Source organism: Pipistrellus kuhlii, unplaced genomic scaffold (assembly GCF_014108245.1).
Source record: "Pipistrellus kuhlii isolate mPipKuh1 unplaced genomic scaffold, mPipKuh1.p scaffold_m20_p_5, whole genome shotgun sequence".
Lineage (NCBI taxonomy): Eukaryota > Metazoa > Chordata > Mammalia > Chiroptera > Vespertilionidae > Pipistrellus > Pipistrellus kuhlii.
In genome coordinates, this window is record NW_023425551.1 from 78627387 (window position 1) to 78644550 (window position 17164).

The window sequence follows — 17164 nt, forward strand, 5'->3', positions numbered from 1 at the left end:
CTGCCACTGTGCTTGCCAGCCATGGCTGAGCCGTGCTCCCCCTGTGGGAGCACATTGACCACCATCAGGCAGCTCCTGCATTGAGCGTCTGCCTACTGGTGGTCAGTGCGCATCATGGCGACCAATCATTCTACCATTGGGTCAATTTGTATATTAGCCTTTTATCATAAAGGTGGGGTAGTAGAGTTTCAGTTTGGGAAGAAAAGTTCTGATGATTGCATGAAAATGTGAATACACTTAATACCACTGAACTATACATTTAGAAATTATTAAAATGGTAAATTATAAGTTATGTATTTATGTTTTACCACAAAAAGTACAACTAAATTAAAAACTCATTAGAGGGACTTGACAGAATATTCTAAATGATACAAAAAAGAATCAGTGAACTTGAATATAAGTAAGTAGAAATTACCCAGTCTGAAGATTAAAGAAAAATACACGGTGCTCAGAGAACTGAGGGACAGCATCAGCGTACTAACATATATCTAATGGCCGTATCCAAAGGAGAGGATAGAAAGAGAAAAGGACACACTTTTAAAAAAGAAGTAATGCTCAAAAACTGATGAAGCTATATAACCAAGAATGCAACAAATCTCAAGTAAGAATAATACAAAAAGATCTGCACCTATACACATCATTGTCTAATTGTTGAAAGACAGACGAAATCTGAAAGCAGCAAGAGAAAAGTGCATTACTACAGTTGGCTGACTTCTCATTTGAGACAATGGAGACCAGAAGAGTGGAATCAATGTACTGAATGAAAAATTCTAAACCAGTAAAACTGCCATACAATAATGAAAGTAAAATACATTTCTAGATAAAGACAGATTTGTTGTTATCAGGGAGTCCTTTAGATTGACAGGCAATAACACCAGAAAATGACTCAAATCTTTGGGAAAAAGAGGAGCATTACAAATGGTAAATATGTTAGTCAATATGAAAGAATGTATAAACATATTTTTTGCTCATTTCTTAACTGTCTTAAAAATGTAAGGTTATTATTATAAAGCAATTATTGTAACACTAGAGGCCTAATGCATGAAATTCGTGCAAGGGGCTCGGCCCTCACAGCCCTAGTTGCCTTGGCAGGCCCTCACAACCTCGGCCATCCCTCACAGCCCAGCTTTGTCCAGGTCATCCAGAGAATCATTCTGCTGTTTGGTCTAATTAGCATATTAGCTCTCTATTATATAGGATTGCATTACTGTGTGATATTACACACACACACACACAAACACACTAGTATATGTGGTAAAAACTTTATGAAAAACTGTCAATGATATAAAAAACAGGAACCATTATTTCTAGGAAAGTATAGAAAGCCATTCAGTGTCATGTGCAACAATAGTCAGATACTTGGAAGGTTACAATTCTTGAGCCACTGCTGCTATAATCCATATGTCTATCCAAGGACTAAGTCATTAAATAAAGCCAAATAAAATATTATAAGATTTTCTTATTTTATAGTATGCACTACAGGCCCAGTGCATGAAATTCACGCATGGGTACGGTCCCTAGCGTCTACCGGCCTCTCTTCCCCTGGCTGGCTGCCTGCCACCATGCGCCCTGATGGTCAATGCACATCTAACTCCCAGTCAGATGGGGACAATTTGCATATTAGCCTTTTTTTATATAGGATATTTCTTAAGTATTTTATTTAGCATACAAATTATTTGTTTTTCTGCAGGTTCATAGAAACAATTAAAAACTATTAAAAAGTGAGTTTCAAAAGTCACTTTGAGCATTAAAATAAATAACATTATTAAGGTATAATGACCTAATGCTGCTATAACCATATACATGTATACATACATACATTAGGGAGTTTTCCTTCTTACTTACAACTGAATGCCAACTACTGATGCAGAAGGAATGATGGCATTAGAAATCCACAATTCAGCAGATATCATAATAAAAATTGGTTCAGGCAAGAGTCATCATTGGATGCTAAAACTAGTTGGTAAAAGCTTGGTGAGGCGCAAAACATTTACATAGTTTCAAACTACTTGTTAATTGCAAAGGGGAAAATAGGAACTTTACAGCCTGGCCAGGTGACTCAGTTGTCTGGAGCAGTGTTTTTCAACCTTTTTTGGGCAAAGGCACACTTGATTCATGAAAAAAATCACGAGGCACACCACCATTAGAAAATGTTAAAAAATTTAACTCTGTGCCTATATTGACTATATATAAAGTAATTCTCTTGAATAGGAATCAAATAAACACAAAGAAAGTATTTTATAATTACTTTATTATGAAATATTAAGTAAACAAAATAGTGAAAAATTATAAAATTCTTGTCTTGTCTGCACCTACGGCACACCAGGCAACATCTCGCGGCACACACAGCGGTTGAAAAACGCTGGTCTGGAGCATCAGTTGATTTGGTTTCCCGTCAGGGCGCATACCTGGGCTATGGATTCAATTCCTAGTCAGGGCATCTACAGGGGTCAACCTATCAATGTTTTCTCGCTTTCTCTCTCTCCCTCCCTTCCTTTCTCTCTAAAAATCAATAAAGAAAAAACATATCCTTGGGTGAAAATTTAAAAAAAAAAAAAAAAAGTTACTTCACAGCTGAGAAAGTTGACAGACATGCCCATAAACAGATACTCAAACTTACCATCACTACTGATAGGACAAACTGACTTACGCCCCCACTCCATTAGAGGGACAAAGTATCATTTCTATGTAACCTTGACAAAGGTACAGAACTTCAATTATGAGGAAACAAAGACCAACGCCAACTGAGGAGCATTCTACAAAATGCCTCTTTTAAAGTGTCAAGGTTATGAATGGCAAAGATTTAGGAACAACCAGATTACAGAAGACTGAAGAGATGTTACACAATTTTATTATGACTCTGGATTGGTCCCTGGAGGGACCATTTCTTCAGTTTTAATGAGGTATAATTAACAAATAAAACTAAGATATTTAAAGTATATAACATGATGATTTGGTATACGTGTACATTGTGAAGGGATTCCCTCTCGTGAGTTAACACATCCATCAACTCGTGTATTTCACTTTTTTTGTGCGAGAACATCAAAATTCTACTCACAGCACATTACAATTATACAATATAGAGTTGTCACCATGTTATAATTCGATCCTCAGACCTTATTCATTTTATAGCTGACAGTTTGTACCTTTACTAATTAACCTCTCCCTGTATCTCCCACCCCCAGCACCTGGCAATTACTTCTCTACTCTTTCTGTGAATTCAACTGTTTCTTTTTTGGTGGGTTTTTCCCCCCCAGATTCCACATAAAGTATTTGCCTTTCTCTGTGTTTTTTGTTTGTTTGTTTGTTTTTGTTTTAATTTTTTATTTTTATTTTTATTTTTATTTATTTTCTTTTTCTTTTCTTTTATTTATTTATTTTTACATTTATTTATTTATTTTTACATATTTTTTTTTTTGCCCCCCTCCCTCCCTCCCACACATCCCCTCCCTCCCCAGAGTTTTGTGTCCATTGATTGTAGCCTTTCTCTGGTTTATTTCTCTTAGCATAACACCCTTAGATTTATTCATGTTATTGCAAATCACAGGATTTCCTCCTTTTGTTTTTTTAAGACTGAATAATAGTCACCTAAGTGTGTGTGTGTGTGTGTATTTGTGCACTGTGGGTTCCTTTGGCCTGGCCTCCAGGATAGGGCCGAAACCGACTTCTGACATCCCCGAGGGGTCCTGGATTGCGAGAGGATGCACAATCGGGGCCAGGTAGGGATGCAGGAGGGCTCCAGGTTGTGTCTGGCCCATCTCACTCAGTCCCTATCTGCTGGACCCCAGCAGCAAGCTATCTTACCATTCGGAGCATCTGTCCTCTGGTGGTCAGCGCACATCATAGCCAGTAGTTGAGTGGCCTTAGCATATAATTAGCATATTACACTTTGATTGGTTGAACAGATGACCGGATGACTGGGCACTTAGCATATTAGGCTTTTATTATATAGGATACTAGAGGTGGGATGTGTTTGGCCCAGACCTGATCAGGGTAAATCAGGGCTGGGCCTGAAGAGAAGAGGAGACAGCAGAAGATTTGCTGGATAGCCTGCCCTGATCAGGGCCCAATCAGGGCTGGGCTGGCTGGGTGGGAGGGGCCGAAGGCTACTGGCTGGTGTTGGGTGGGGGGGGGCGGGAATCAAGGGTGGGGCAGCCAAGAGGGGCTGCAGGCCGGCTGCAGGCCGGCCTTGTCCCTGATCAAAGTGGGGGGCCAACCAGGAACAGAGCTGGCTGGGGGTAGGGGCTGTGGGCCAATCATAATGGTGGGGGCTTACTGGGGGTCAGGCTGGCCAGGGGGAAGGGCTATGGGCTGTGGGCAGTGGGCCAATCAGCTCTGCCCCTAATTGGTGTTGGGGGCCCAATCATGGGCAGGGCCAGCCAGGGGAAAGGGCCACGGGTAGTTGTCTGGCTGGCCCTGCCCGATTGGAGTGGGGAGCTGACCAGGGGGTGGGGCCACAAGCCAATGTGGTGTGGGGATTATTGAGGGAGGGGCTGGCCAGGGGGAGGGGCCACAAGCAGTTGGCTAGCTGGCCCCATCCCTAACAGGGTCGGGGGTTGACCTGGGGTGGGGCTGGTCAGGGGGAGGGGCTGCAGAAGATTGGCCAGTTTGCCCCACCCCCTATTGGGGTAAGGCAGTGGTCAGCAAACTCATTAGTCAACAGAGCCAAATATCAACAGTACAACGAATGAAATTTCTTTTGAAAGCCAAATTTTTTAAACTTAAACTTCTAACGCCACTTCTTCAAAACAGACTCGCCCAGGCTGTGGTATTTTGTGGAAGAGCCACACTCAAGGGGCCAAAAAGTAGTATGTGGCTCTCGAGCCGCAGTTTGCCAACCATCATACTAGATTATTTAGCAGCCTCCCCATCACCACCACCCCAGGAGGCTGACATATGGAATCTGTCAGAGTCTAAAATATTGATATTATTTAACAAATTAGATAACAAATTTGGTTCAGGACTTATTCTACAAAAGGTCCATGCTGCATACAACCAGGTACTATTCAAAGTAACAATCCTACCCCAAGAGAACTTTAAAATGTAATAGCTAAGCCGAAAACAGTTTGTAGAGCGTCGGTCTGCGGACTGAAAGGTCCCAGGTTCGATTCCGGTCAAGGGCATGCACATTGGTTTTGGGCAGATCCCCGGTAGGGGGTGTGCGAGAGGCAGCTGGTCGATGTTTCTCTCTCATCGACGTTTCTAGCTCTCTATCGCTCTCTCCTCCTCTCTGTAAAAAAATCAATAAAATATATATATTTTTTAATGTAATAGCTAAGATAAACATACATTTTTTTAATGATTTAACATTTTGCAAAAGAAAGAAAAAGGCAGGTGAACATGTTTTAAAAAATCAGAATAAACTTAAAACCAAAATCCTGGCTCCTAAGCAGTTAGCAAGGAGGAGTGTTGGTTGAGAATGTCTGTGTATGAGAGCTACCAAACCTGCCCCTTCCCCTTAAGGTGGCTACCCAATTCCCTTAACAAGGAGCCAACTTGGTGTTGTTTTTGCATGTGTTTGTGTGTTTTACTGATTTTAAAGAGGGAGGGGGAAGAAAGGGGGAGGGAAGGAGAAGAAAGGAGGAAGGGGGGAGGGGAGGGGAGGGGAGGAAGAAGAGGAAAGGAGGGGAGGGGAGGGGAGAGGAGGAGAGGGGAGGGGAAAGGAGGGAAGAAAACATTGATTGTTACCTCTTGTATGTGCCTGGACTGGAAATTGAACCCACAACCTGGGTATGTGCCCTTACTGGGATGAGGCTCCAAACACTTAAGCCAACCAGCCAGAGCAGGACCCAACTTGTTTACATGGACCAATGCAGCACCACATCACAGAATGCCAAAGTGCCACTCAAAAAAAGACCCAGAATATTAACAATGAGTAACCATGGAAACTGAGAAGTGAAGTGATATTTATTTTGTTTTGCACTTTTCCGCCTTTCTATGGGAGAAATAAGAATACGTTCAGCCGAAACCAGTTTGGATCAGTGGGTAGAGCGTCAGCCAGCGGACTGAAGGGTCCCAGGTTCGATTCCGGCGAAGGGCATGTACCTGGGTTGCGGGCACATCCCCAATGGGGTTGTGCAGGAGGCAGCTGATCGATGTTTCTCTCTCATCAATGTTTCTAACTCTCTATCCCTCTCTCTTCCTCTCTGTAAAAAAAAATCAATAAAAATATATTAAAGAAAAAAAAATACATTCACTTGAAAATGAGGGTTATGTCTGGCTGGTATGGCTCAGGAGTTGAGCATCAACCCATGAACCAGGAGGTCACAGTTCAATTCCTGGTCAGAGAACATGCCTGAGTTGCTGACTCGACCCCCAGTACGGGGCCTATAGGAGCAGCCAATCCATGATTCTCTCTAATCATTGATGTTTCTAGCTCTCTATCCCTCTCCCTTCCTCTCTGAAATCAATAAAAAAAGAATTTAAATAAGGAAAATTAGGGTTAAAAAAATAAACTATTGAGAAATAAAGTACCATTCCAAGCCTTGGAAAGAGTTTGGTTCCTTTCCAGAGAAATCCTCAGAGGACATCAGGTCTGAGGGGAAAGACCTCCTGAATGAATGAAGACTGAGCTTGGGCCTTTCATCTATTCTTTCCGATGAGAAGAGAGGTGCTCTGTAAGAATGCCCACATACTAAAGAACCACCCGTCCAAAGGTGCAGATTCTCTTCATGCAGCTGCTTCCATGCCTTCAACCTGTGCTGCTTAGTGCAGAAAAAGGTGGTACCAGGAACGCGGGCAGCTCCCCGCTGGGGCCCTATATTTTCCCTCTGGCAGCCTAGGGATCTAGGGTCCTGACTCAACAGAAGCTATAATGTTAAATCAGTTACCATGCCATTCTCCGGCTGTCTGGGATGCACAGGTCTATCTATGGGAAGGTTAGGAATACCTGGCAGCCTCAAAGAAGCATGTGCACTTGGCCAGCTCTAGGGAGCTGCCAGGATGCCAGGATGCCAGGATGGCTTGTCCCATTAATGGGCACCCATCAGCAGGATAAACATCATTCCTGAGCACGCAGGGTTCCTGCCACCTCAGATCTCAGAGGAAGACCTGTTTTCTTTATCTTCAAAACATTTTGGACCAAAATGGCAGAAAGGACCAAATCTGGGTGGATGGTTCATTTGACAAATCAGTGATGATTCTGGTACAAAGATCTTTCCTCTCCATTCCTCTCTAGGTGTCACCTAGCGTACAGCTGCCCTGTCCAGATTCTGAGAGCAAGGCAGATGGGAGCTAAAATACCATCCTACTAGATACCGTAGACATTTCTTTGTAAGGTCAAGAAGTATGATGGATGAACAGATAATCCTTATTTCTCTTTTATTTCCTGTGCTATGTGAAGCCAATTCTTAGCCTGACAGGATTGGAGACAGAGTTCCCCAGATTAGTCCTAATGTCCACAGACTATCACAGCCACTACTCACTTTACCCCTGGGCCTTCGGGCCACTCTTTTCGGATGAAAAGGAGACACCTGCCATGGCTGCAGCAGGAACTAAAGGGGAGGTTTAGCCTCCCAAGACTGCTAAAAATTTAGCAAACACCGAACAGACACTCCTGTAATGAAGGTATAAATTAACGGGACTAATAAGGTCAGTCTATTAGAATCATTAGTTTCATTAAGAATGTGCCAAAGCTGGTGGCATTCCCATTTACCTCCCGGGAGCTCCTCTTCTAAAACCTACCAGAGCGCCCAAAGCATCACTTACAGAGTTTTCATTTAGGATTTCTTCTCCCCTGATAGAGGGCATTACTCTGAAGTCATTTTAAAGAAGGAAGAGGCTTCCCAGCTACTGGCCAAATTTCTGCTAAGGCCACAAAACAGTAGAGCAAGCATGCCAAGACTAGAAATGACAGTGACAACACATAGGAGGGGCAGAGCCAAACACTAGGGGCCAAGGTGAGCAGCACAAAGATAGGGAAGAATAAATTATGGATTTTAATAACCATCCCATCCTGCCTAACAACTGCTGTGGAATACACTCATTCCTGTTTAAAGACTCAATTTCTTCTTCGTGCCAGACAAATGGTAACTCGTTAGAGCAATTTAAACAGGTACGGATAAAGGAAGTTTTTGATTAAGGTCATGAATCTGGACTGACAGGAAAGCAATGGTGTTTCAGGGAAAATAGCCTATTTAGGGAAGACTTAAGTCTGGTAGAGGGGAGGCACTGTTAGTGTGATGCTGGGCAAGGACCCTGGCAGCTTCCAAGGCACATGCTATGGGAGGGCCAGACGCACACACCTAAGGACAAGTTTTCCTGTTAGAAACAACAAAAAGGCCCTGGCCAGTTTGGCTCAGTGGATAGAGCATCGGCCTGTGGATGAAGGATCCCAGGTTTGGTTCTGGTCAAGGGCACGTACCTTGGTTGCAGGCTCTTCCCCAGCCCAGGCCCTGGTCAGGGCCATGCAGGAGGCAACCAATAGATGTATTTCTCTCACATCTATATTTCTCTCTGTCTTTCCCTCTCTTCCATTCTCTCTAAAAAACAAAAACAAACAAACAAAAAAAATCAATGGAAAAATATCCTTAGATGAGTAAAAAAAAAAAAATCACAATGAACAAAATGACCTCCACCAGTCTCTCCTTACTTCAAAAGGTTGTTACTTAATAGCAAATTTCCAAGAGTTTATTTAGGCTTGCAAGTGCCTTTAAACTCCTCTTGAAATATTCATAATAATCACATGTTGCGCAGTGGCCATGACAACATTCCTTTCTTCTCTACTCTGGTCAGATGATGTCAGTCTCTGACCTGGCAATACAGTTACCTTGTCAATAATGTAACAAAAACTGATTACGTTAAAAGGATGTATTAATGAGTCATCACACAGATCTAGCAGAAGCCACACAACCCCACTGGCGTGGCTCAGTGGTTGAGCACTGACCTATGAACCAGGAAGTCACAATTTGACTCCCAGTGAGGACTTATGCCCAGGCTGCAGGCGGGATCCCCAGTGTGGGGCCTGCAGGAGGCAGCCGTTCTATCTCACCATTGATGTTTCTCTCTCTCTCCCTCTCTTAAATCAATAAAAATATATTTTAAAAAAGTAAGAAACAGCAGCACAAACAAGGCCCAGACAGACAGAAATAGTAACTACTGTCTTTTTTGTTTTTCTATTATACTCCCTAGAGAGCATGTTTCAATCATCCATTTGAACAGTATGTGCAGGCTGAAGTGGTTGGAACAAAGGAAACACACCTGCTTGAATGCTATGACTTAATGGATACGTAGGTTCTGGTGAGAGAGTAACTCCCAGGGCACACTGTCCAGGGATGGATGCCTTAGAGGAGCCAGCCAATACAGAACAAAAATGACATAAATGCTCATACCATATTCTCCAGCGTATAAGATGATTGGACGTATAAGACGACCCCCGAATTTTAGTTAAAACATAGGTTTAGGCCTATATTCGCTGTGTAAGACTACCCCCCACTTCCGAGGCAACACCAGTTCTTTTTTAATAGACCGCCTCTCTAACTCAGCCAATCCAAGCAGGCTTTTTCTGCATGCAAATTATACATGTTCTGTACCCAAAGCTATACTGTGTTCTAGTAAAAAGCCTGCTCAGATTGGGGGTCGTCTTATACGCCGGAAAATACAGTAAGTACTTAATGAAATGGTCTTCTGTAAGAAGAGCAGGTAAATGAAAGAGGTGAAGCATTTTAAGCTTCTTGGAAAAGATATTACTGCTGCCTTCTATCCATTTTATTCAGTAAATATTTACTGAGCATTTACTCCAGCCAAGCACAGGATTGGGGTGGGGAGAGACAAAGGAGTAATCTTGCTGAAGACGTTAGACCCTAGTCCTCAGAGTTTTTGTGTCAACGTGGAGCTGCCCCTTTCTAAAATAAGTTGACCCAGGGAAATCCGGCATGTTTGCTTACCTCTACCTCCTGCCTCGTTTTCTACAAATGAAAGGACCATAAATGGCCTACTGCCAGAAGCATACACAGTCCCAGCCACCTCCAGACTTCCATTCTGCACACATGGCAGCAACAGTCAATCCTCAGTCATATGGGGCTACTCCCAGAAAAGGTTAAAGCTATTTGGTACAATTCAAGGGAGTCTGTGAGGGGGGAGAGAGCTAATCTCAATTCACAGTCACATTTTTTTTAAAATATATTTTTATTGATTTTTCACAGAGAGGAAGGAAGAGGAATAAGAGAGCTAGAAACGTCGATGAGAGAGAAACATCGACCAGCTGCCTCCTGCATACCCCCTACTGGGGATGAGCCCGCAACCAATGTACATGTCCTTGACCGGAATCGAACCTGGGACCTTTCAGTCCACAGGGCGACGCTCTAGCCACTGAGCCAAACCAGTTTTGGCCACAGTCACATTTTTAAAAGCTTGAAATTTAAATCAGACTGGTTCCCTTTAACGATCCTTAACCATATACACTCACCTTCCTCTACCTGGACACTGTGCTCTCCTTACTTCAAAGGATGTTACTTGAGGCCAAATGTTCACCAAGAGCCCCTTGGAATACATACCGCCACCACCTAAGGGTCATTTATTCCTCCAGACATTTCTCCCTTTTCCCTTGCAGGCCTCTCTCCCCTCATATCCCAGAGCCTACCAAGGAGACCCTCTGCCTTCACCAAGCTGCTTAAATTGCAGATGAGAACCAAAATTCCCTTTCCTTAATAGTCCCGAGTGCAAATGCACCAGTATGTTTTTTACCTTCCTACTTAGTAATCTGCGACATGCTGCCTTTCTCACCTACCCTGGAACTCAACATGACAACTTTTTTTTTTTTTAATATATTTTATTGATTTTTGTACAGAGAGGAAGGGAGAGAGAGAGAGAGAGTTAGAAACATCGATGAGAGAGTCATCGACCAGCTGCCTCTTGCACACCCCCTACTGGGGATATGCCCGCAACCAAGGTACATGCCCTTGACCGGAATCGAACCTGGGGCCCTTCAGTCCCCAAGCCGACGCTCTATCCATTGAGCCAAACCGGTCCCGGCTCAACATGACAACTTTAAAGGCACACATAAATTTTTGAGTCTCTTGTCCAGCCAGGACCACAGCCACACCAAACGCTTCATTAGCTGTGCCACCTGTTAAGCTTCTCCTCTCTGGACCAGCTTCTCAGACAACTGATGAGTAACTACCCTTCAACTAGCCTACTACTTTTTTTTTAGCCTACCACTTATGAATAAAATGAATTTTCTACCTCCTTCAAAGGATGTTTCACACCCTTATAGTTACCAATCTGTTACCAAATTTCATTTCAATTTACCAGTGACCCAACAGATGATCCAAAATACAAGACAGCTGGTTAAATAGTGTCTCCCAAAAGGTAATGTCACCTAGTCTGGGAACGGGACATTTGGTAATAGGGATATTTGCAGATGTAATTAAGTTAAATGAGGTTATAATATATTAGGGTGGGCCCTGATGTCCTTATAAGAAGAGGGGAATTTGAACAAAGAGACAGAGGCAAAGACTATAAGCCAAGGATCAGCAAGGACAGCCAGCAACCACCAAAAGACAGAAGATGCAGAAAGCCATCTCCCCAAGAGCCGTGGGAGGGAATATGGCCTGGGCTGACACCTTAATTTCAGACTTCTGCCCATGATATAAGCCACCCAGTTTGTATTTGTTACAGCAGTCATTGGAAATTAATACAACTAGTAATTCAGGGTAAATACAATATAGCTACTTCTAATTGCTTGGTATTTGAGGCAAGCTCCTAGACACTTTACAATGTCTCACAGAAAGCATCTGTGTAAACTGTGAATGTCCATAATCCTAAGAAACAGGCAAAGCAAAATCTAGATGAGCGAAGTCCTTTGAGCTTTATGTAAACAGTGAATACTGGCATGTTCCAATTCATTTGGGTATTTTTGTTCAGAACTGCTGAGGGAATTGAGAAAACAATGCAAATCCCTAAGGGGAATTAGACCACATCACTGCAGCAAAGAGCCTCAGGATCATTAACTGTTAAGAGCACAAGATGAGCAAGGCACACCTGATTCTATTGCCCTTTGCTTTACTGTGCTTCACAGATGTTGCAGGTTTTTGTACATATTGAAGGCAAGACACTGATTATGACTATTTTGGTGATCTGAAACCAAACTCGCCGTATGTTCAAGGTATGCCTGTACTTACACCTGGTTTATGGCATCAAGAGTGCCACCTGCTGAAGGACCAGCAACCAAGCTACCACACTTTGTAAAAATTCCAATTTTTTATTTAAAACAAGTCCCCCACACCGATTAGGAGAATGGCAGAAAGGGAGAGTCTACAGCCAGCATATCTCTGCAGAATTTGCCTAGTTTTCCACAAGGAGCAGTGGACTGTAGTCTGCCCAATTTAGGCTCCAGGGATTCATATAACCAGATGGCCAGTGGCCTCAGACCACACAGGCAAGCATACCTTTTGCTGCATGATTGATAGAGGAGGGAGGTTCATCATCAGATGTAGAGCTGAGGCTCAGGGCAAGCTCTGCAACTCTTTTCTTCTGTTTCTTGAGAGGGGCAGTGCATTCTGGATCATTTCTCCTCTTCATTGTGACTGCAACCATAAATCCAGACAAGACAATCAGCTGCTCATGTCAGAGTCTCTAGGAGCAGAGCAGGGATTCTCAAGTATAAATTATAAATGGGATGGGATTTGGCAACTCCAACAACTTCCAGTGCCAGCACTTGAATAGCCTCTTCCTCAAAGAGGTCCAGTATGGATGCTAGCCAAGCTCGGGCTTTCAAAAATAGCCGTCAGTTTCACTGTAAAATGTGGTACTCACAGACTCAGAGGCCTCTGGGCCATTGGTGTCAGATACCAAAAAGTCATGGACAACTCCACACCGCAGGGGAAAAGCCTTGGGAAACTGTTATTCTATACTTTGATGCAACACTGGCCATGCGTAACAACAATGTACACTGGAAATGGATTCTGAAACTATTAACCAATGACTATTAACCAATCATTTCCAAGGTGAACAGACCATCCCAGAATGATTGTTTTATCACTGTCATTATTTTACCCAGATAATTAACAGTCCATATGATACAAACACTGATGTTTTTGTTTGTTTGTTTGTTTGTTTACTTCAGGATGTTTAAAAACATGAAAAAATAGGGAAAGTTTTTCACCAGTGTAAGGAATGGAAGCCTTGGTTGACTTAGGACTGAGGAAATACGGGTGAGAATTTATTGGAACTGGAGGTAGCCACAGCATAAGACTCACATACAAAAGTAATTTTAAGGACAGAAACCCACCTCCACAAACAAAAAGGAAAGAAAACAGGTAGGCACCATGCCACCATCATCCATGCCCATGGTAATGCATGAGGTAAGCATGAGGGGGAAAAAAGCCTGAGTCGGTCTGGCTCAGTGGACAGAGCCTCCACCTGAGGACAGAAGGGTCCCACATTAGAGTCAGGTCAGGGGCACATACCACCACCACTGCAGGCTCCTCCCCCGTCCCTGGCCCTTCTGAGGGGCCGGCAGGAGGCAACCAATTTCTCTCCCATCGATATATCTCTGTCTTCCCCTCTCTAAAAATCAATGGAAAAATATCCTCGGGTGAGGACTTAAAAAAAAAAAAAAGTGTGATGGAAGAAATCAAGAAGACACTGACATCTTAAGAAATGATGGAGTTAAAAAGCAACCAATAGTAGTGAATAGTGTGGTTTATACACAGCTGATTGGCCTTAACAGGACTCAGAAAAAGGACTCAAAACAGAAGCAAACAGGGCTGCACTCCTCCACGAAGAGGAGGGGCAGGGGCCAAAGAACAGACTTACAATAAAATCTAAGATACCGGTGATCCCGTCAACCTCACAGAAACCTGGACCACATGCTTCACTTATTTCCATCTCAAAGATGAGCTCGTCAACCTAATGCATATCCCATCCTCTCACCAGGCACTGGCTCTTCTGGGGTCGCAGGAAGAACAGAGGACATTGAACAAACAGGACCGAGCCACATTTCACTTTAAACCTATCTTATATCGCCCCCCTCGCCCCGCCAAAAAAAAAAAAAAAAAAAAAAAAGGCCCCACTGGCTTAGTGGCTCTGGAGACGGAGCAGGGGAAGCTCAGTGTGGACAGGGTTGGGGTGGGTGCAAGAAAAGGCGAGGAAATAGTTGTGTGAAAGGAAGGATGCTGACGCTCCTCTCCAAACCGCCTTAGATCGGAGCCTTCCAAATCATCTCGTCCAACCCTCATTTTTCCACTGGAAAAAACGGCGGCCCGAGACGGGGAGGCCGCACAGCTACCCAGTGACCTTACACAGGGCCCAGGGCGCGCTGGCCGGGAACTTCGAGGAGAAGGCCTGCTTCTACCTGCTGCTTCCCCAGCAGGGGCTTCACAAGCCCCTCGCCAGCCTCCTCTCCCGGGGCCTCGGGCTCGCACTGCCACCCCGGCTCATAGCGGGAAGAGGGAGCTCCCATCTCCCCGGACCGTCTTTCCACTGGAAGATAACGTGAACGTGTGAGTGTGTGCGCAGAGGCGAAGTCAGCGGCGGCTCCGGCCCCGCGAGCAGGAGGAGCAAGGTGGGGGTTGGGGAGGTTGGGTGGGAGGAAAGACGAGAGAAGGGGCGAGAAGGCGGCGAGGGTCAGACCGCGCGCGGGAGCGGGGCCGAGGCGGCGGTGGAGGGGAGGATGCTGAGCCCGCGCGCCCGCCCGCCCGCCGCCCCCGGGCCGCGCGCCGGCACTCACACGGAGGGGAGAGGGCGAGCTGCCGGGGAGCGGAGAGGGGGGTCAGGCCGCCGCTGCCGCCGCCGCTACCGGGCCCGGCCCTGCTGCTGCCAGAACCGTCAGCTCCTCCCTCACTTTCGTTTCCCCTGCCAGGCCCGGCGCGCCGCCCCGCCGTCGTGCTCAGGCCCCGCCCCCCGGGCGGCGCCACTTGATGACGTCACGCGGCCGCTCCCGCGCCCGCCCGGCCGGGTCCTGCCCGGGGCAGACCTCAAGGGTTCCGCCCTGTCCGCCCCGCCCGGCGGCCCGGAGCCTGCGCGGGAGCCCCGCGGGGAAAGGATATGAAACCACAGTAACCGAGTATCTTCTCTTCCGGCTCTGGGGCCGGACAACAAACAAAAACTACAATCGTCGGGTGTCGTCACAGCACCTCATCTCAGTCTTCTTATATTCATTTTTCAGATTAAGGAAAGTTTAACGAGGTAGCCAGCACACTGATTTGAGGGCAGAAACCCAGTCTTCCTGTTCACGGATGAATCCCCGACGTCCAGCAGCAAATGCATCCTTAACAGACGTTGAACAAAGGTCGGGAAGGCAGAAGGAATGCCGTCTTTGGCAACTCGACCAGATGGACACAGGTAGCTTCCCCTTCCAAACCCTCTGTCCATTTTCAGGCCAATGTGACAAAGTCTGCAGAACATCCCCAGTCATTTCACGCCTAAAATGCAAATCTGACCTTGTGTTTTCTCATAAGCCTACCCTTTTTCCCAGGGAATGGCACCACCATTCATTCTCTTGGTCCCAACAGAAATCTGAGGAGGCCCCATCTCATTTTCCAGCCTCCGATATCTGCTTCATTGAGCCTACCTCCTACTCACTTCCCAAATCCTCCCATTCTTCTCCCACCCATTGCCACTACCCTCTCTCACTAGGATTCCCCCAATAACCTCCAACTCATTGTGCCTGTCTCCAGTCGGAAGCCCAAAGTGATTTTTAAAAAATATTTTTACTCTGATCTTGTCACAACTTGTCAATGACTAAAATCAGTAGCTTGCCACTTCTCTGAGGATGAAGCTGATGTCCTTCAGATGGCTGCAAGACCCTCTGATGTGACCCTTCTGCAGCAGTGCCTTGTGCTACTGCTGGTCCTTCCTTCTCCATAACCTAGTTTTCGCTCAATTTCTCCACGACGCCATGTCTATTAAGGGCTCATTCCACTGCCTGACTCAATGTGTCCCCTTCTTCGCCTAACTAATGTCTACTTATTAGTTTAGTGTCCTCATATCTGGAAATCTTTCCTGACCCCACAAGTCAAGGCTCGGAGCTATCAAAGCACTTACCACAGTACTGCTGACTCATCTGCCTCAACCACTCCATTGTAAACTGGGTGCAGGAAAGGTTATACCTGTGTATCTGTATTAAATCTTGAGTACAGTGGCCGACAGTAGGTGCGCGATAGGCATTTACTGAATCTGTGGGAGAATGGGATATGAGTGAAGGTTAAGTGATATGATCAGTCACAGAGCTAGAAAGTAGCAAATGAGCATTTAAACCCAGGTCTCTCTGGTTCTAAAGCGGAGTGTTTTTCCCTCTCACCGGGGGTTCTGCACATGTGTTGTGCCTTAGACACATTTGGTAGTCTTTAAAGTTTATGTGTCCTTTCTCAACATAATAATTTGAAGGGCATAAAAGAAAATGTATAGGATGAGAAAGGAAAAAATGTATTAAAATACAGTTAACATATTTAAGATATTGTGCGATTTGTTTTTAATTTTAATGTAAAGCATTAAATAATGAGGAAGTACATTTAAAATATAGAAAAATTAAAATGTATTTTTAATATATATGCATGAATCCAATGAATTGTACTGTAACAGCCAAACAAATATATGGGAGAAAGATAAACCTTGATTCCTATCCTATGCCATATATAAAATTAACTCAAAATGGATCAGGCCTAAAAATACAACACTTATAAAAGAAAACGTAGGTGATTATAGTTAATACAGTATTATGTATTTGGACTTTTCTAAGAAAGTAAATCTTTAAAGTCTTTATTATAAGGAAAAAATGGTGATTATATGAGGTGGTGGATGTTAACTAAATTTATGGTTAATTATTTTTCAATATATACATACTAGAGGCCTGGTGCACAAAATTTGTGCACAGGTAGGGTCCTTAGGCCTGGGCAGCAATCAAGGCCGATTGGGACCTCCCAGCTGCCAGCCAGGGCCTTCCTTAAGGTGCAGGACATAGCGAGCGACCATGCTCTCAGTCTCCCAGTCCAACTTCTGAGGGGACACTTTGCATATTAGCCTTTAATATATAGAGATATCAAATCATTATGTTGTATACTTTAACTTAATACAATGTCATATGTCATTTATATCTCAATAAAACAGGAAAAAGTGAAAAAAGAGAACATCAGAGAATAACTTTGCAGACTGGGGATAGCCAAAGATTTTTTACACAGAAAGCATTAATCAGGAGAAAAAATTTTAAATAGACTTCATCAAAATG

General features: G+C 44.4%; 1 protein-coding gene across 4 annotated transcripts in view; it reads right to left on the bottom strand.

Annotated features, from left to right (window-relative positions):
* Nucleotides 1–14828, bottom strand: part of CMTR1 (cap methyltransferase 1) — a 57331-nt gene extending 42503 nt beyond the window's left edge. For 3 of the 4 annotated variants that reach the window (XM_036413561.1, XM_036413559.1, XM_036413562.1), the window contains exon 1: nt 12387–12541. In XM_036413561.1, the coding sequence (XP_036269454.1) occupies nt 12387–12534 (148 nt within the window). In that variant the 5' untranslated portion in view covers nt 12535–12541. Of the gene's footprint in view, nt 1–12386; nt 12542–14668 lie in introns of those variants that run through there. The other variant, XM_036413560.2, reaches the window with a different exon arrangement.
* Nucleotides 14829–17164: the final 2336 nt, after the last annotated feature.